At 41.3% G+C, this 19,800-nt stretch overlaps 1 protein-coding gene across 14 annotated transcripts in view; it reads left to right on the top strand.

Annotated features, from left to right (window-relative positions):
- DST (dystonin) overlaps nucleotides 1-19,800 on the top strand; it is a 462,719-nt gene that overhangs the window by 337,513 nt on the left and 105,406 nt on the right. For all 14 annotated transcript variants that reach the window (XM_043542402.1, XM_043542401.1, XM_037894239.2 and 11 more), the window contains 7 exons: nucleotides 2,300-2,617; nucleotides 2,804-2,970; nucleotides 4,602-4,758; nucleotides 5,252-5,378; nucleotides 8,798-8,860; nucleotides 12,603-12,838; nucleotides 15,241-15,370. In XM_043542402.1, the coding sequence (XP_043398337.1) occupies nucleotides 2,300-2,617; nucleotides 2,804-2,970; nucleotides 4,602-4,758; nucleotides 5,252-5,378; nucleotides 8,798-8,860; nucleotides 12,603-12,838; nucleotides 15,241-15,370 (1,198 nt within the window). The remainder of the gene's footprint in view (nucleotides 1-2,299; nucleotides 2,618-2,803; nucleotides 2,971-4,601; nucleotides 4,759-5,251; nucleotides 5,379-8,797; nucleotides 8,861-12,602; nucleotides 12,839-15,240; nucleotides 15,371-19,800) is intronic.

The raw sequence follows: 19,800 nt of genomic DNA, 5'->3' as shown, positions 1-19,800 counted from the left end.
TTCCGGAGGTCACTGATCACGATACCTGGCACTTCTAACATGTAGAGCCCTGTGCGGATACAAATTTATATCCGTGGATGGAAATTGGTATCTGCTGATCCGCAGGGCTCTCCCAGGAACTGCAGCAGGGAAAGGAGCAGAACGTGGGGCCGTCGCTCCCAGGAGCCAGCTCCCCACCCTGGCAGCTCCTCCAGCGCAACTGTACCACCCCTAGCCCCTCAGGGCGCAACTGTACCATCCCTTCCGCGCAGCTGTCTTCATAACTGCATCTCCTGTCTGGGTCTGTACAGCCACGCCGGAGATCAGGGCTGGGAGCGGGGCTGGGAGCAGCGTGGTACAGCTGTGCCGAAGGAGCTGCTGGCACAGGGTGCTGGCTCCTGGGAGCGACGGCCCCATGTTCTGCTCCTTTCGCCACTGCAGTTCCCAGGAGAGCCCTGCAGTTAAGCGAATACTGATTTCTATCTGCGGATATAAATTTGTATCCATGCAGGGCTCTACTAACATGTTCTTGAGCTGCTCATTCATATCTTTAGGGATCGCTCCAAGAGCTTCAGTAATCATTGGGATCATCTTTATTCTAGTTTTCCATAACATTGCGCTTTTTGACAGAGTTCTTCGTAGTTTGCTATCTTCTCTTCTTGTTTCTTTTGTATATTTCTATCTGCTGCTATGGCAGTATCTATTAACATGGTCTTGTTTGTCTTCTGTTCTACAACAACAGAGTCTAGCCTGTTTGGTTTGTGACAATTGCCAGATCCCTAAAATATTTGCCTCTTCATTTTCTAGAGCACTTTCAATTCAGTGGCCATAATACCACATGGTTCATTTCCATACTTGCCACATAGGCTCCGTTGAATATACTTGGCGACCTCATTGTGTCTTTTCATATATTGTCTCCCAGCCCAGCTCCTGCTGCTGCTCAACACATGCTCCACCGTCTCTTCTTTTTCGGAACACATTCTGCAGTTCAGGAAGCAGTTCTGTCAGTCAATTTTGTTTTGAAAGCAATTAAACCTTAAGAGCTGCTCTTGTGAACTCATAATGCGGTTCTCTTTTGACATACCCTTCTACAAGTGATGTGTTTGTTAAGCTTCTATCACGAATGGGTTCGATCTCTCTCCACTTCTGTCCTTGCATTGATTTCTGTGTAAACTTTCAATCTGTCCTCACTTCTTCTTTGACTTCTTTGTGTTGGAACTGTGACAGTTCCCTGATTCCAAGATACTGGTAGGAGCCATGCTGACATACCTTGGATGGTGCCTTCTTTAACTTGTATGCCACTGATTGCACTGGTTTGCCCCTCTTTACAGATGCTGACACACATTTAGCCAAATTAACCTGTAGCTTGATATCTTCACCAAACTTTTCGACATGTGATCAGTCTCTGTATATCCTTTTATGACTGTCCATATAGTTTCAGATAATTTATTTATAATTACTGGTTAAGTGATTGTTGCACTTTGCTGATATGATAATCACAATTTATCCCACAGAGCATTCATTTCAGCCACACTGTGTTGCTACCATGAACAGCACTGGCGATAAGGAATCCCCTTGAAAGATTCCGCCTTTAATTTGGACCTCATCAATGAGAGTCCCCTCCAGGTAGAGTCGAGTGTTCCAATTAACCATAGATTGCTGCAGAAGAGAAATGATCGTTGGATGAACTTAATGCATTTTCAGTGTCTTGATGATCCACACATATTATGTGCTTTTGGGTAGCCTAGCCACACCATTTCTAAGTTTGCTTTTTTTGTTTCTTCTGTGATCCTCCTTTTTAGTGTGAGGTGGGTGTTTTGTCCCTTTCATGTTTACTGTGCAACCGTTTTGCTCAGGAGGCAGCATTCCATTACAAGCTAGTGTTATCAAGATCTTTTCTGCGAGAATTGCCAGTAGAAGTTTCCACATAGTTGGTAAACACATGATTGATCTATAATTCATAGGGTCACTGCTGCCGTCTTGCTTTTTTATAGAGGACGGTTCTCCCTGTCTCCATCCATCTTGGACATCTGTTCTTCAAACATTTATTAAGTTGTTCAAGCCACAATCCATGCACCCCACCTGGTCGGGATGCTTTCCAAATCTTCATTCCTCCAGTGCCTCATCTATTTCTTTCTTTGATATTCCTGTGTATTCCTCTATTTTGTGATTTTTAAATTTTTCTGTCACATTTTTAATGATTATTTGTCTTACTGTTCTTCTTATATTATTATTATTATTGTATGGTGAACCTGAGTTATCAGTGTCATTTCTTAAGACTTCTTTATAACCCCTCCACAATAATTGTTGCTTGTTTCAGATGCTGGAACAAGATATTGCAGGTCGCCAAAGCAGTATAAATGCTATGAATGAAAAAGTGAACAAATTCATAGAAACAACAGATCCATCCACTGCATCCTGTCTGCAGGCTAAAATGAATGAGCTCTCTGTACGGTTTGCTAAAGCATGTACCAGACACAAAGGGAAACTTGCAAAGATGGAGGAATTGAAGACCAAAGTGGAGTTGTTTGAAGGCCTGTCAGAAAAACTTCAGTCATTTTTAGACAAGAAAATTCAAACTCTCAACGAGACTGATGCTCCAGGAAAGGATGTTACTGAAGTGTCTCAATATATGCAGGTATTATACAGCTCCATTTGCACATAGTGTAGATTTGTGCCCTCACTTACTTACCTCATGGTTGCGCAGTCAATATAACAAGCTGGTTCCCCAACTTTAATAGAACAGCTAAGATCAAGGATTGAATTTTGAACAACTGATCATAGAGCCCAATATAAAACTGGCACTTTCTGTTCATTTCTGCAGGAAACTAGTACAGCGTTGGTGGATCATAAAAAAGATCTTGAAGTTTTGCATCAGCTTCTTGAAGAGCTTTCTGTTCATGGTCTCCCTGGGGACAAAGCATTGGTTTTAGAAAAGTTAAATGCCTTGACAAAGAAGTTCAAGGAAGTGGAAGAGACTGTGAAGGAAAAGTTAGTACAATAATCATTAACATATTTCTGCTTATTATATGCAAGCGATACAATATACATTTTGTAATGAATGTTATGCTTTTGTACGTAGTGCACGGTGCTGATTAAGAAAAAGATAGTCCTCATGTTTGAGAGCACACTGTAGGCTGTTTGAAGGTAAATGGTTCAAAGGTGGTATTGTCTGCAGAAAAGAAAGCAACCCTCACCTCCTGCCATGGTATTTGCAGCAGTGCTATCAGTTCTAATAGTAACTACTGCACTGCTTCTCAGATGGAATACAAGGATCTGCATGTGCAAGCTGCTGTAAAGTTACGATTGGAATGCAGAGTGTGAACAGAAAACTAAAAGAATGAATTTTCATTATGATTGGGCCATATGTACAGAGAAATTAGATTTTCCAAATGTTGCTCATACCCACAAAATATGTTTGAGATCAGATTAATGAGACAAGGACACAAATGCTTCTGGTTCTGGTCCAGTCCAGAAACTGGAAACCAACCAAGTTGCTGAGGCATGTAAAATTCCGTTTTAAATGAAGTGATATTCAACATGATGTCACAAAAATAAAGTAGTTACACGATGGGATAGTGTCTCCTCTGTGTGCGCATGTAATTGATCACAATGACAGTGATCACGATTGATCATAATTGATTGATCACAATTGATCACAATGATCAATTACAATTGGGTATGTTTCAGAGTAGCAGCGGTGTTAGTCTGTATTCGCAAATAGAAAAGGAGTACTTGTGGCACCTTAGAGACTTAACAAATTTATTGGGTATGAAAATCATGCTTAGATATTGTACACTATAGCCACTATAGAAAGATAGCTAAGCCTTCCCAAGAAACAGATTTTTAAACATTGTTATATAGTGATTTTTCAGAATCCCAGACTTTCTGATGATCTAGACATCACTCACTCAGTTCTCTGGTTGTTATTTCACAGTGGTATCAAACTGCTGGGATATGTACTATCACAAGTTTCCTTCTTAGAGCAAAATTCTTATTTGCTCACTACTCTCTCTCCTTGTTTAATCTCTCTGTATTGCTGCTGTCAGTGACACTTTTTCTGTTTATTTTATGTATATCTCCCTTTTCCGCATCCCTCCTTCCACTGTTGAGTTTTCTTGCAACAGCACAGCATGAAATTGTGATCTTCAAAGCATTGGGTCTCACACTATCCTTGCTTTTATTGCATAGGATTATGTATACTTTAACAGCACAACTGAAATATCACTTCAGGATTAACTAATGTTTAGCTATAATGTATGTAAGTTACAAAGTATATTTAATAAGTTCCAACACAAGAGGATATAATGGAGCCCTCATAAGTTTTGCTTCCCAAACTCTCATCATCTCAAATTGGATCACTGAGGTTTTCAGCTCCACTGTTAATTATCTGCCTAGCTGAGGCAGTTAACGTTAACAAAATTTTACAGTTATAAGAGTAGTTTTGAATTATACTATAAATTCATGGGCCTCTTCCATACTCATTGAAGTCAATCACTTAGCTCTCATTGTCTTCAATGGCAGAAGGATTGGGTCAAAAATTACTTAGTTCTGTTGATATAATTTCAGAATGATTAATGTTTTTCTGCACTCAAGTTCTCTTGCTGTCTTTAATTGTCTAGAGAAGAGGATGTATCATCTTGTCAGGAACAAATGGGTACTTTCAAACTCCTTGTAGAATCTTTAAAGAAATGGATGAACGAGACAACAGATAGGATTCCAGCTGTGCAACCATCTTTAAATACAGAGGATTTAAAGAAACCATTGGAAGATATTAGGGTGAGAGACTGTATATAAGAAGGGATACTATTGCTAATGGAATTTTGGCAGCTGTTAATAACATGACAGCATGAAGTTAAAAGACAAGATTTTCAATTTGTTTCTAATATTGTGCAGTGTCATTTATATATATATGTTTTGGGGGGGAATATTCTTTTAATTGGCAGGCATCAGGTGTTAGTATTTTCCATGCTGATACCCACTCCCCCGTAGATTTTGAGGTGCCTTATATGCCACTTTCCCCCTTTTACTCTGCTAGAGTGAGGAGCCTGCCATATTCTAAAATACATAGCCGTCAGGATAATAGAGCATGCAGTCTGACACTGCCGGTAATACCATTCTTTGGGTTTTATGATGCGTGACACAGGCCAAGAGCCCAGTATCTTCCCTAAAGACCTTGTGCATCCTTTTCTCCATGCTAAGTATTTCACATTATTTTTTTCCTTTTAAAAATGTAATGAACAAACTGAAATATTACATTTTGGTTACTCAGAAATTAGAAGAGGAATGGACTTTAAAAGCACCTGAAATTCAGAAAATGAAGAGCAAAGGAACATCATTATGTAACCTAATCAGTGCTGTGATTTCCCCTGCCAAATGCAGGGCAGCTTCAAAAGCAGGTATGCATTTGTATGATCAGCTAACCCCATTTATTGTAAATGTTCAATTTAAAAATAAAATTTCTTGCTTTTTGAATAAATGTGACATCACTGGGTTTGCTTAGTAAACTTCATGCTTTTGTAAAATCAGTCTCCCACATGGATACATTGATTGTCCGGAGCGCTATTTGGCTTGACTGTCATTTACACTAAGGTTCTGGCAGTTTACATTTACTTCGACTCCTTTACACTCCCAGATTGATGTAAAGGGGCCTTAGTGTAAATGAGAATCAGGCCCTAAAGTCCTTGGTGTATTCACAGAACAGGCACAAAATGAGCAGTGGAAGTGCAAGCTTCTTCATCCCACCAATAAGCCTGTGTCTTATTAGTGGGACACTTCTGGAGGTAAAAGGGTGGTTTAGTCTGCATGCCCATTCAGTGCTTGTCAAGGTTCCTTCCCCTCTCTGAACTCTAGGGTACAGATGTGGGGACCTGCATGAAAGACCCCCTACGCTTATTCTTACCAGGTTATGCTAAAAGCTGCCACCACCAAAGTGTTACACAAAGAACAGGGGAAGTGCCCACTTGGAAACGTCTCCCCCCCAAATTATCCCCCCAAACCCTACACCCCCTTTCCTGGGAAGGCTTGATAAAAATCCTCACCAATTTGCATAGGTGAACACAGACCCAAACCCTTGGATCTTAAGAACAATGAAAAAAACAATCAGGTTCTTAAAAGAAGAATTTTAATTAAAGAAAAAGTAAAAGAATCACCTCTGTAAAATCAGGATGGTAAATACCTTACAGGGTAATCAGATTCAAAACATAGCGAATCCCTCTAGGCAAAACCTTAAGTTACAAAAAGACACAAAAACAGGAATATACATTCCATTCAGCACAACTTATTTTATCAGCCATTTAAACAAAACAGAATCTAATGCATATCTAACTAGATTGCTTACTAACTCTTTACAGGAGTTCTGACCTGCATTCCTGCTATGGTCCCAGCAAAAACATCACAGAGACAGAGAGGACCCTTTGTTTCCCCCCTCCAGCTTTGAAAGTATCTTGTCTCCTCATTGGTCATTCTGGTCAGGTGCCAGCGAGGTTATCTTAGCTTCTTAACCCTTTACAGGTGAAAGGGTTTTTCCTCTGGCCAGGCGGGATTTAAAGGTGTTTACCCTTCCGTTTATATTTATGACAGTGCTTGATATCGCCTCTGAGTCTGCCAAGCAGTGCTAATTTAGACTCTAATGCTGCAGACACTTAGGCACATGCATACCTTTGCTCCATGAGTACTGTTGACATCAGTGAGATTGCTCATATATGTAAAGTTAGGCATGTGCTTGAGAGTTTGCAGGATCGTGGCCTTTGTGGTGGTGAGAACACTTGTCCGTTTAAAAGATGAACTGAGATGAGCACGCTCATTTCACATGTAGTAGAGCACTTAACAGCAACTAGATAACAGCAGTTTTCAATAAACATCAACATGAGTTGGAGCTGAACCAACAATATGGAGGAGAAAGGACTCCTTATCGTATTAACATTCTCCTGAACCAACCTATCCTGCCAGGTTGCAGCTTCAGCTTTTCTTCGTAATCTAATTTTAAAGAGAGTAAATCTCTGTATTTCAGAGTTTGAAGTACTACCCATCACAGTAGCATGTCAGTGCTTAAATGTTGGTTTGTTTTACAGACACGGGTAAATATTGTTAACCGGAATTTAAACAATTTGGGCAGAATATACATAGGGTGACATAACGGCAAGAAAGGCATTCTCAGTCAGGGCCCCTGACTTTCTGAACTTGCTTCTGGATATGGTCGAAAGAGGCTCTGACTTGTCAACCTTCAAAACATATCTTCTTAGAGCGGCTAGTGGGGAAAGGTGTATTGCTTGTGGGGCAATGTATGGCAAGAGTGGGGCATTTTTTCTTCTCCTTTGCTGAAAATGGCGGTAGTTGCTTCGGGTTTTATCCTGGTTTGGTTTTTCAATAAACTGTGAAGGGTACCTAGATCCTGGGATGGGAGACCTTTTTCTTCTCTTTGCCCATACATCCAAATAAATACACGGGACAGCAATTAACAGCCAGTGTATTCCTCTGCTCTCACCAGGCAAGTGCAGTGTTGCAGATTACTTATAAATAACTGTAAATGCAAGAGCCCCTTGATGAGCAACGCTGCATATTCTCTGGGATTGTGTGGCAGGAGGGGAGTACAGGGATAGAAAACTTCTTTCTTAAGGTGGTCAATACTTATTTTGTTGTATGTTTTATTTTGGAGAGTGCACATATATGGCCTGTTTCTGCTCCCCTCGAATCAACGGGAGCTTTGACACTGGGAACAGAGTTGAGCCCATAATGGGCAGAGGTGCAGTCATTAAATATCTGCAGTTCTTGCAATCCAGATAAAAGTTGAAGCCCTGTTGTTACAAAAAAAATGTGAAAATGATGTTCACTTGTAATCAGTATACAGTTTTATCAACTCATTGTTTTTCCTGATGAATATGGTTTTCTGTATGAAGAATGCAGATATCTGATATTCTGTTTGTACTAGTGAAAATTCTCCAGGCAACAAAGCATAGACAGATCCCATCATTGTGTTATAGGGGCAACCGGTTTTCCTCCCTGATTTATTTTCTCTAACCATCCCACAGCTGCCACTGTTGTGGTACTCACTTTCCAGCTGGTGGTCAGGGATGAATGCACAGCCTTCTCCAAGGCAACCATTAATTCTGCTCCATTAATTGGTCATCTGGGAGTACTCCGTATACATGTAGTAAATACTGGAGGTGACTCTCCTTCCCCTCCTCATTTCTGTTTTGTGGTTTTCCTGCTTTCCAGAGGCCCAAGGTGGTTCCCAAACCTCTTTGAACAGTTTACAGAGATAATCCCACTGAAATCAGTAGGACTACCTGTGCGAGTAGCTGCTCATCAGTGGGAGTAAAGGCTCCATAATCTGGCCCTGATTGTGGGGTCATTTGCACAACACCTGATCAAGATGAGTAGTATCTTACTGAGAGCCTGGTTCTGAGTGACTTGTCACACTGAAATCAATAGAAGTTGCCAGTAGACAACCTGGACTCAGTGTGAGTAAAGGTATCAGAATCTGGCCCTAAGAAGTAGTCTCTGATTTCAATGGGATGATGTGTAGGGTTCAATTGTGCTTATAGTGCACAATCCACAGGAAAAGGTGGCGCAGATCAATGTAATAGGTATGGAACAAACTAAATCAAAGATACATATCCCAAGTGTGATATGTCTGTGTGGCATTCCATGTTGTTTTAATATGATAAAGAGAGCTGCATTTCATATCTGAAACTGTTATTTTGTAAAGAATTGTGATTTTGGTGTGAGAAGGCCTCAAATATTCACAGAGGTTGGAGAACTGAAATTGCAGCTCCTGTGAGCACTGCATTGCTAATTTTCTCTCTCTCATCTGTAGGTGGAATAGTATTAAATGGTGAAGGAGCAACTTCAGGAACTCAAGGTTTCCTGACAAATAAAGGTGAATAATTACTAAATAAGATTCTCATATGTGACAAAGACATGTGATTGTGCACTAATGTGTTTAGTCATTGGCGTGGACCACTCTGGAAGATTAGGGTTCTTCAATAAGAAAAAATTACAATGTAATCCATAAATGTAAATAATTTAAACCAGAACTATAATGAGAAAGCAGATTTTTTTTTTGCGAAACCGTATTATCAATAACTATTTTTAATATTTCATTAAAGATGGAGGGCCAGATTCTCACTTCCCATTGCACAATATGCATAGCTCCAGAAAAGTGGTGTAAATATATATAACATACCTATTTAACATAAGCTGCAGTGTTCAGAAGAATCATACAAGTGTGTCCATGCATAAATGGAGGTTTCAAAAATTGCTTAACAAGTACATCCACCCACCCACCCTTCCAGCATCTACTTGTACCGCGTGTGTGATGTACCCCATCTCCAGAACAAACTATTTTATTTCGATTCTGCATACAAGAGTTATATATTCACTTTGTATGTAAGCCTGGATAGATCCGTACTCCGTTTTAGGTCTACAGTGTCCACTCTTACCAAACTACCGTCTACTCAGCTCTCTCAGTAACACAACACTTCCACAGCGGTTCTTACGTACATAGGTGTCGACTCCGTGGGTGCTTGAGTCTTGGTGCACCCACGGAAAAAATAGTGGGTGCTCAACACACACCCACCACAGCTGTTTGGCAGCTGACGGGAGATGCTTGGAGGAGGGTGAAGAGCGGTGGGTGGGTGGCAGGACTTTGGGGGAGGGGGTGCAGCCGGGATGGGAAGAGGCGGAGCGAAGGCAGGGCCTTGGGGGAGGAGGCGGGAAGAGGCAGAGCAAGGGCAGGTCCTCAGGGGAAAGGGCGGAGTGGGAGCGGGGCCTTGGACAGAGCAGAGGTGGAGCACCTACCAGGAAAAATAAAAGTCAGCACTTATACTTGTGTATGATCAGAATTAGGGAGCAAATGCTTTCTGGAGGCATTTTCTCTGCTACATTTATGATGTTCAAGTATTTGTGAGTTTCAAACCAGAATTTGGCCCTAAATATTTACAATATTACAATACTCCTTAATTTAGCTACTAAATATTTTACTTTTTCAAAAATGAAATGTAATCACTATAATGTTAAGGATATTTTATTGATAATCGAACTACGTCCAAACATATGTACAACTTTATAGTTTGAAACATTAAGATAAAATTTGCCATTTCAGAAGCTCTTATAGAATATGTACTAAAATGAGGTCACTCATAAGTAAGGTTACGATTTGGTCATGGAGGTCCGTGACTTCAGCCCGCAGCGGCTGGGAGTTGCAGGGTACCCCCAGCTCCCGTGGTAGCCTGGAGCTGCAGGGGACCCCTGCCGCCCGCAGTGGCAGGGGTCCCCCACAGCTCCCCAGATACCGTGGGCGGTGGGGGATCCCCGGCAGCTCCTCAGCCAGCACCAGCAGGGGAATCCCCCGCAGATCCGCAGTTCCTGCGGGCAGGGGAATCTCCCAGAGCTCCTCAGTCCCCACTGGCAGTGGGAGATCCCCTGCAGTTCCTCAGTCCCCTCAGGGGAGATCCTCCATAGCTCCCCAGCTGCTGCAAGCAGCAGGGGAACCCCCGCAACTCCCCCACCTGGGGGGAATCCCCCAGAGCTCCCCAGTCCCCGGGTTGCGGGGGATCCCCTGCAACTCCCCAGCCGCCACAGGCCGGGGTCCCTCCCAGCTCCCAGCCATAGGGGAGGGGCCGCAGCTCCCAGCCACAACAGGGCAGGATGCAGGACCTTCCTCCCTCCCCTTTTTGTCATGGGCATTTTTAGTAAAAACAGGTCATGGCTTCCATGAATTTTTGTTAATTGCCCATGACCTGTTTGTGATTTTTACTAAAAATGTCCATGACAAATTTGTAGCCTTATTCATAAGTAGTGTTGCCATGTTAAGTTTAAACTAGGGCTGTTGATTAATCGCAGTTAACTTACGCGATTAACTAAAAAAAATTAATCACAATTAAAAAAATTAATCGCGATTAATTGAAGTTTTCATTGCACTGTTAAACAATAGACTACCAATTGAAATTTACTAAATATTTGTGGATGTTTTTCTACATTTTCAAATGTATTGATTTCAATTATAACACAGAATACAAAGTGTACAGTGCTCACATATTTTTTATTACAAATATTTGCACTGTAAAAATGATAAAATAATTCTGCATTTACAAATGCAGAATTATGTACAAAAAGGTACAAAAATAACTGCATTCAAAAATAAAACAATGGAAAACTTTAGAGACTACGAGTCCACTCAGTCCTACTTCTTTTTCAGACAATCACTCAGACAAACAAGTTAGTTTACAATTGCTAAATGCTGCCTGCTTCTTATTTACATTGTCATCTGAAAATGAGAACAGGCATTCGCGTGACAATTTTGTAGCCGGCATTGCAAGGTATTTACGTGCCAGATACGCTAAACTTTCATATGCCCCTTCATGCTTCGGCCACCATTCCAGAGCACCATTCCATGCTTCCATGTTGATGACGCTTGTTAAAAAAATAATGCATCAGTTAAATTTGTGACTGAATTCCTTGGGGGAGAACTGTATGTCTCCTGCTCTGTTTTACCCACATCCTGCCATATATTACATGTTATAGCAGTCTCAGATGATGACCCAGCACATGTTCATTTTAAGAACACTTTCACAGCAGATTGGACAAAACACAAAGAAGGTACCAATGTAAGATTTCTAAAGATAGCTGCAGCACTCGACCCAAAGTTTAAGAATCTGAAGTGCCTTCCAAAATCTGAGAGGGACGAGGTGCAGAGCATGCTTTTAGAAGTCTTAAAAGAGCAACAGAGCCCAAACCAGTTTCTGTGGAAACTACAAAAAAGACCAAAAAACCACCAAAAAAGAAAATCAACCTTCTGCTGGTGGCATCTGACTCAGATGAAGAAAATGAACATGCGTCGGTCCGCACTGCTTTGGATTGTTATCAAGCAAAACCTGTCATCAGCATGGACGCATGTCCTCTGGAATGGTGGTTGAAGCATGAAAGGACATATGATCTTTAGCACATCTGGCACATAAATATCTTGTGATGCTGTCTACAACAGTGCTACACGAACACCTGTTCTCACTTTTAGGTGACATTATAAACAAGAAGCAGGCAGCATTATCTCCTGCAATTGTAAACAAACTTGTTTGTCTGAGTGATTGGCTGAACAAGAAGTAGGACTGAGTGGACTCATAGACTTTAAAGTTTTCCATTGTTTTATTTTTGAATGCAGTTATTTTTGTACATAATTCTGCATTTGTAAGTTCAACTTTCATGATAAAGAGATTGCACTACAGTACTTGTATTAGGTGAATTGAAAAATGCTATTTCTTTTATTTTTTACAGTGCAAATATTTGTAATCAAAAAGTAAGATAAAGTGAACACTGTACATTTTGTATTCTGTGTTGTAATTAAAATCAATATATTTGAAAATGTAGAAAACATCCAAAAATATTTAAATAAATGGTATTCTATTGTTTAACAGCAGGATTAATCGTGATTAATTTTTTAATTGCTTGACAGCCCTAGTTTAAACTACAAGTGGTCATAACATATTCAACTGTCTCAGTGTATTACATAGATTTTTTTTCCATGGCTTAGATATTGTAACTTCAGATATTTCTGAAGTCCTGTACAGAAGTCCTTCAAAAGGCCTATATTTTTTAACATATATTTCCCCCACTTCCTCCCGCAGAACTGACAGCTGTTCAACAGGCTATGTCAGATGTAAGTCACAGTTACGAAGATTTGGGAGCTTTACTGAAGGAAAAGGTTTCAGAACTGGAAAGCATGCTTTCGAAGATGCAAAATGTTCAAGAAGAATCAAACTCAGTGATGCAGTGGCTGCAAAAAATGGATAAGACTGCTGCAAGCTGGGAAGCAGCTCCTACTGATAGTGAAGCTGTTAGAGCACAAGTAGAAGAACATAAGGTACTCTGTGTATATGAAGCAAACTGTCAATTAAGGACCATGTGAAATTTTAAACAGAATTCCCTGTTGAAATTAGTGGGGGAGTTCTTCTGAATAATTGATGCCACAATACAGCCCCATATTAGCACAATATATAGAGATTTTTTTTTAAGTCCCATAAATATGCCAAACAAGGGCAGAGCAAATCTGGCAAAATATATAGCTAAAATAAAAGAAGAGCAATTGTTCATGTCAGAATAATTTTGAATACAAATTTAAATAGATGAGGGTGTACTGATCATGCAACATCCCTTCGATTTTGAGTTTATTTGCTTGCACATAAGACTTGAAGGGCTCTATCTAACAGAAAGCCATTTCTGCAACTGCTAGTCCACTACAGCTCCACAGATCTTTCACACTGTGGTGCTGCAGAGACTTACTCTACATGTAGGCAGCGGTTTCCTCGCAGCCGTCGTGTCATACTTGTTAATTTATATGGCCATTCAAGATCCCCCCCCCCATTAAAATTATTTTAAGAGAATTGCTAAAGCAGCACTAGGCTCCCAGCCCTCCTCATCACTGGGGACAGAAGTTCCCCATCTCCTCTCTAACAATGATAGGTAGGGTAAGAGCACACGTATTGTGTATGGGTGCACATTTAAAGGAAAATGCACTCTGCCTCTGGGTACAGCTACCAAAAGGAAAAATCCTGCCCTCACCTGTGACTGTGAACATCCAGTATTTTACTGAGGTTGCAGTGAACGAAAACAAAATTTGACCCAATTTGTATACTTTTTCAGAATTAGTTGGTCAGCATTAAATGTTCATAACTTTACATCTGGTGACCAGAATTTCCTCAGATTAGACTGGTATTCAGCCCTAAAAATGAAACCAAGCTTTGAAAAGATGTGCTCATTTGTTTCTGAAACTGAACCTTCAGAAATAACAAGCACTGGGGCCTCCTTAACTCATATGTACTTAAAGTAGTGTGTGTGTGCACACGTAAATAAATGAGTACTTAGCCTGGATGGAGTCTTGCCATTGGCTTCACTGTGCTTTGAAGTGGGCCCTAATTACAGAGTTTACTAAAGACAGAGAGACCTCAGCTTGTCCTTGCCTTTGACTTTGACTTTGCCTGGTAGGAATAGAATCAGGGACTTTTCTTTTGTCTTTTTCTTTCTTTAAAAATGGGTGGAAATTTAATGTAAAAATCATTCTAATGTTGAGTTAAGCACTCAAAAGTCAGGAAATAGGAAAGATAAAGCTGAATGCACAATTTTAACTCTGGTTACTTGTAGTTTTAGACACAGTTTGGGGATCACACTGATCAGTAATGGGTTCTGTCACTGCCTGCCTTCTCCCCTGGGTGTGTCTGGACCCTGATTGTCATACCCAACTCACATTAATATAGATTCCTTCTTTTGAAATGTTTCTTTTAGTGCATTTAGGTAAACAACATTTTGCACTATAATACAACGTTTTGGCTATTATAGAATATTTATACTAGAACCCTTTTCCCCTCTTGGGGCTTTTGTCATGTATAGGAGCTCCTGTGGGGATTTCAGTCTCAGTGGGGGGAGCAGGACTTGTTCAGCCTAGGAAGTTTGCCACATGAGGAGAGATTAATAAGACTGGGACTTTTCAGCTTGGAAAAGAGACGACTAAGGGGGGATGTGAAAGAGGTCTATAAAATCATGGCTGGTGTGGAGAAAGTAAATAAGGAAGTGTTATTTACTCCTCCTCATAATACAAGAACTAGGGGTCACCAAATGAAATTAATAGGCAGCAGGTTTAAAACAAACAAAAGGAAGTATTTTTTCACACAACACAGAGTCAACCTCTGGAACTCCTTGCCAGAGGACGTTGTGAAGGCCAAGACTATAACAGGATTCAGAAAAGAACTAGATAAGTTAATGGAGGATAGGTCCATCAATGGCTGTTAACCAGGATGGAGAGGGATGGTGTCCCTAGCCTCTGTTTGCCAGAAACTGAGAATGGGCAACAGAGGATAGATCACTTGGTGATTACCTGTTCTGTACATTCCCTCTGGGGTACCTGGCTTTGGAAGACAGGTTATTGGGCTAGATGGACCTCTGGTCTGACACAGTATGGCCGTTCTTATGTTCTATGGGGATTTGAGGACCTAGTTTATATGAGTTCTCCTCATTCCAGGGTCCTCTGCCACTGTTGTTAATATTAGGGATTATACAGCAGTCCACTGCTTGTTTTTAATAAAATGGCCTGTCACTGTATACATGACCAACCTTTGTAAAGTTCTTTGAGATTTGAAAAGCACTGTGTAAGTCCTAGATATAATTATGAGGATTTTTGTGTTTGTCATAATCATATTTTGGAATTAAAAAGATCTGTGCAATATTTTTAGTTTTCTGCTTACTTAAATTTATTGTTTTACTTCTTTGTAGTTATTTGAAACAGAATTGAAGCAAAGTGAAAATAAGGTACAGGAGCTGAAGGACAAAGTGACAGAGCTGTTGGAGAAGAATCCAAATTCTCCTGAGGCACCCAAATGGAAACAGATGTTTGATAAAATAGGTATTGCAATGTACTTGTACTAGGGCTCAGACTGATTTTGAAATTGCTACATTTTTAGTCATTTCAGCATACCACCAGTCACTAGAATTTTGATTATCTTGCCTGTTTTCTCATAAACGCTGCTCAAAATTCCACTTTCTGCACAATATTGTAAATCTAGAGTCTGAAGTCAGTGAACTTACTCTGATTTATACTGGTGCAACAGAGAGCAGAATTTGACCCCCTGTTCTCAGAGGCTTTATAATTTATCCATTTCAAACTCTGTGAGGCTAAGCTTGAAGGTCAGTTGTTGATGCGTATACTGACACCTTTTGAAGAATATGGATATGAAGGATATGAAGAAAATTAACTTGGACAAATCAATTTCTAGAGCATTAGTATAATACAAAGAGCACTTGGGGCTGTTTTTAAAGCTTTCCTTCATGCTGTTTTTCCATGCCCTAGTGGGCTTTTGTCATGTATGGTTTTTAGTGGCTTACTGCCATTTTCCAAAACAGATTCCTTAAATTTTGCCCCCCAAAATTTAAATTTCCAATTTTGGACAATAGCCACTGAAGTTATGCCCTATATACTTTTCACATTTTTCAAAAAATGGATTTTTTATGTTTTAAAATAAAGTTTAGTTTTGCAATCGCTCACTGATTTTAATATACATTTCTGTAACATCAGTATTTATTCCAATGGTGGTAAAATGTTAGATTGGAAAAATTATGAAGGAGCTCAGAAGAGGTCCAAAGGCCATATGATTTGAAAGAGAATTAAAACAGCGCAAGCAGGGCTCAGAGAGAAGTGGCACAGTAGGAAGGTGGAGCAAAGGCATTACATATAGGCAAAGATGACGTGAAAGAGGAGAAACATAAGATAGATTTGAGCGATTACACAAGGAGCATAAGAAGAATCCAAAGAACATGAGTATGAAATAAAACATTAGCGCCAAGGAGAAAATAAAACAGCGCCAAGGAGAAAGCATAGAAAGAATCAGAGTACCACAGAAGGAGGTGACAGAGTATAAGAGCTACACAAAAGGGGATAGAGAAACAAGAGCTGGAGAGGGATAGGAATTGCTTATAGGAGCAGAGAGCGTGTCCGACATAGAGGAATTAATGTAACACAGAACTGAACCTGGTAACAGCAATAAAGCTACGCTGTTTCACACCAACTGATCTGGGACAGCTACTTATTTTGAGTTCTTACTCATTAATTTTAGAGGCATTTTTAATAACTTCCTTATCCCTTATTTTATGTTAGCCATAGGTCTTACTAGTGCCTGGTGGAACACTGGCAGCTCCACTAATGAAAATTACCATGATACAGGAACTCCTCATTTAATGTCGTCCCGGTTAACGTTGTTTTGTTGTTTCGTCCCTGATCTATTAGTGAACATTCTCATTTAAAGGTGCACAATGTTTCCTTATAACACGTTTGGCCATGGGGGGTTGAAACCAGGGTGGGCTGGCAGCCCCCCAGCGCCTCCCACCTCGCAGCCGGTCCCATGGATCGGATCAGCAACTCCCCTCTCCTTCCCCGTACCTCCCACCTGCAGCAATCAGCTGTTTCGCAGCTTTCAGGAGGCTCTGGCGGGGGGTAGGGGGAGGAGCGAGGATGTGGTGCACATCCTTCCACCTCCCCCCCTGAGCCTCCTGAATGCCCCAAAACAGCTGGTGGCTGCAGGTGGGAGGCGCGCAGCCTCCCCACTCCCCCACGCCTCCTGCCCACAGCAATCAGCTGTTCCATGGCGTTCGGGAGGCTGGGGGGAAGAGGGAAGGAGTGAGGAAGCGGCATGCTCGGGGGGAGGGAGTGGAGTGGGGGTGGGCCTGGGGCAGAGGGGAGGGTTGAGCACCCGCCGGCACTTTGGAAAGTCGGCACCTGTGCAGCCGTATATGCGCTGTCCGGAGGAGGGAGTGGTGCGCTCCAGCGGGATAGCGTGGGTTCATCATCACATTAAGGTTTCCTCAGAGAAGTGTTTGCAGCTTCTGCTGTGTGTCTATTGTGTCTCCTCCCTCCTGCCTTCCTCGGTGCTGCCTTGTAGAGTGTGAGGCTACATTAACCCTTGAGGGCTCAGCTGAATGCTAGTTCACCATTTAGCAGCAAGGCTTTCCTTGGGAAATATCCCACCTGATATCAACACGGTTGCTTTAGAAGAAGCTCAGGGAGCTCATGACCAGGGCCACAGACAATCCTCTGATTAGTGACTGCAGGGAGATTTGGGGAAAGGGGAGTTGCTGCTAACATGCATGAGCAAGAAACAGAAGGGGCTCAAGGAACTGACATAGGATATTGTTGCAGTGGCCCTGTGCAAGGCTGTTTTAAACGTAATGGTGGAGGGCGGAAACTACTATAGTAGACTATAGTCAACAGCCATTGTTGTTTACGTTGCGTCAGTACAAGTACAGTTTTCCCTGAACATTTCTAGCTCGTTGTGATTGTTCAGTATCACCCAGCATCATGAGTCAAAAATGCCCAGCAAGTGATAGTGGAGTGCCTAATAGTAGCAGTACCACTAGCCGTAAGAAAACCATTACTTTGGGTACTAAATTAGACGTTTTAAGGCATTTTGATGCAGGTGAACATGCGGTAGACATTGGCATTGCTCTAGGTCTTACTCCAACCACTGTGAGAACAATTCAGAGTAATTCTGACAAGATCAGGGCTAGTGCTCAGTGTGTAACACCACTTAGTGCTATTAAAATAAGTCAGTCATGAAGTAGTTTGATGGAAAACATGGAGCGTCTTCTCTCAGTGTGGATAGAGGACCAAAACCACCAGAACATACCTCTAAGTTTGCTAGTGATACAAGCTGAGGCAAACAGGTTGTATGACAATTTGAAGAAAGACCAAGGTGAAGGATCACAGACAGAGACGTTCACAGCAAGTCGGGGATGGTTTGATCGGTTCAAGAGGCTCTTCCACTTGCATAACATCAAGATGTCCGGTGCGGTGGCTAGTGCCGATATTGCAGCAGCTAAAAAATTCCCCGACTATCTCAAGAAAATAATTGAGGAAGGTGAGCCTTCAATGTTGATGAAAGCAGGGCCTCTACTGGAAGAGGATGCCTGAACAGATTTACATTTCCTGAGAGGAGAAGACAGCGCCCGGATTTAAAGAAGCTAAAGACCGCCTAGCCTTGTTTCTTGCTGGTAATGCTGCCGGAGACATGAAGATGAAACCACTGACGGTGTACCAATCTGAAACACCATGCGCTCTCAAGGGATTTTAAAAGGAATACCTTCCGGTCATTTGGAGATCCAATAAGAAGGCATGGATAACAGGAGCTATTTTTTCAGAATGGCTGACTTTGTATGCCGTCCCTGTGTGGAAGGAATACCGTGCCAAGGAAAATCTTGATTTCAAGATTTTATTACTTATTGATAATGCACTGGCTCATCCAATCAACATGGAGGACCTGTGCAAAAATGTCAAAAGTGTCTTTCTGCCACCTAACACCACATCACTCATCCAACCCATGGACCAAGGAGCCATTGCTGCATTTAAGGCTTATTACTTACGCTGTACTTTTGACCAGCTCCTCAGAGGCACCAATGGGGAAGGCATGCCTACAATTCAGCAATTTTGGCATGGCTATAACATCCGCAAGTCCATTGGTAACTTCGGTGAGTCCTGGGCTGAAGTCACTCAGGCACGCATGAACAGTGTGTGGGGGAAGTTGTGGCATGAATGTGTCAATGACTTAAAAGGATTTAAAGATGTTGTCCCCGCTATGAAGAAAGATATCCTCAGGTTGGCCAAGAAAGCAGGTTTTGTTGAGGTGGAAGAAGCCGACGTTACACAACTTCTGCAATCACATGGAGCAGAACTAACCAATGAAGATCTGATGGAACTAGAGGTGATGAGAGCAATGGAAGAAGCGGGCCAAGAAGTAAAAGAAGACCAACCCATCGAAATTTGACTCCCAAACACCTTTCTGAAGCTTTCCAAATGATTGAAGCTGGCTTGCAAATCCTTAGTGATGACGATCCTAACAGGGAACGCAGCTCTAAAGTGATTAGGGGAGTTTGTCATGTAATGAACTGCTATAAAGAAATTTACCAAGGGGGGAAAAAAAGGAAAGCAAAATAACAATCTCTAGGTGTGTTTTTTCAAGTTGGGAAACTTCAGCAAGAGGAGCACCTGGATGATCCACCCTCTTCCACCCTCTGACTCCACCACCTCACCCACATTTCACAATCATTATTGCTGAGTACAGTATTAAATTGTTTAAAATTGTTTAAAACTTATACCTGTATTACATTGTTTGTTTAAAATCGTTTAAAACTTTTACTATATATGTATATAATGCCTTTTGTCTGGCAAAAAAAAATGTCCCTGGAACCTAATCCCCCCTATTTACATTAATTCTTATGGGGAGATTGTATTCGCTTAACATTGTTTGGCTTAAAGTCGCATTTTTAAAGAACATAACTACAACGTTA

This window comes from Chelonia mydas, chromosome 3 (assembly GCF_015237465.2).
Source record: "Chelonia mydas isolate rCheMyd1 chromosome 3, rCheMyd1.pri.v2, whole genome shotgun sequence".
NCBI classification, from domain to species: domain Eukaryota; kingdom Metazoa; phylum Chordata; order Testudines; family Cheloniidae; genus Chelonia; species Chelonia mydas.
This window is presented reverse-complemented; position numbering and strand designations above follow the sequence as displayed.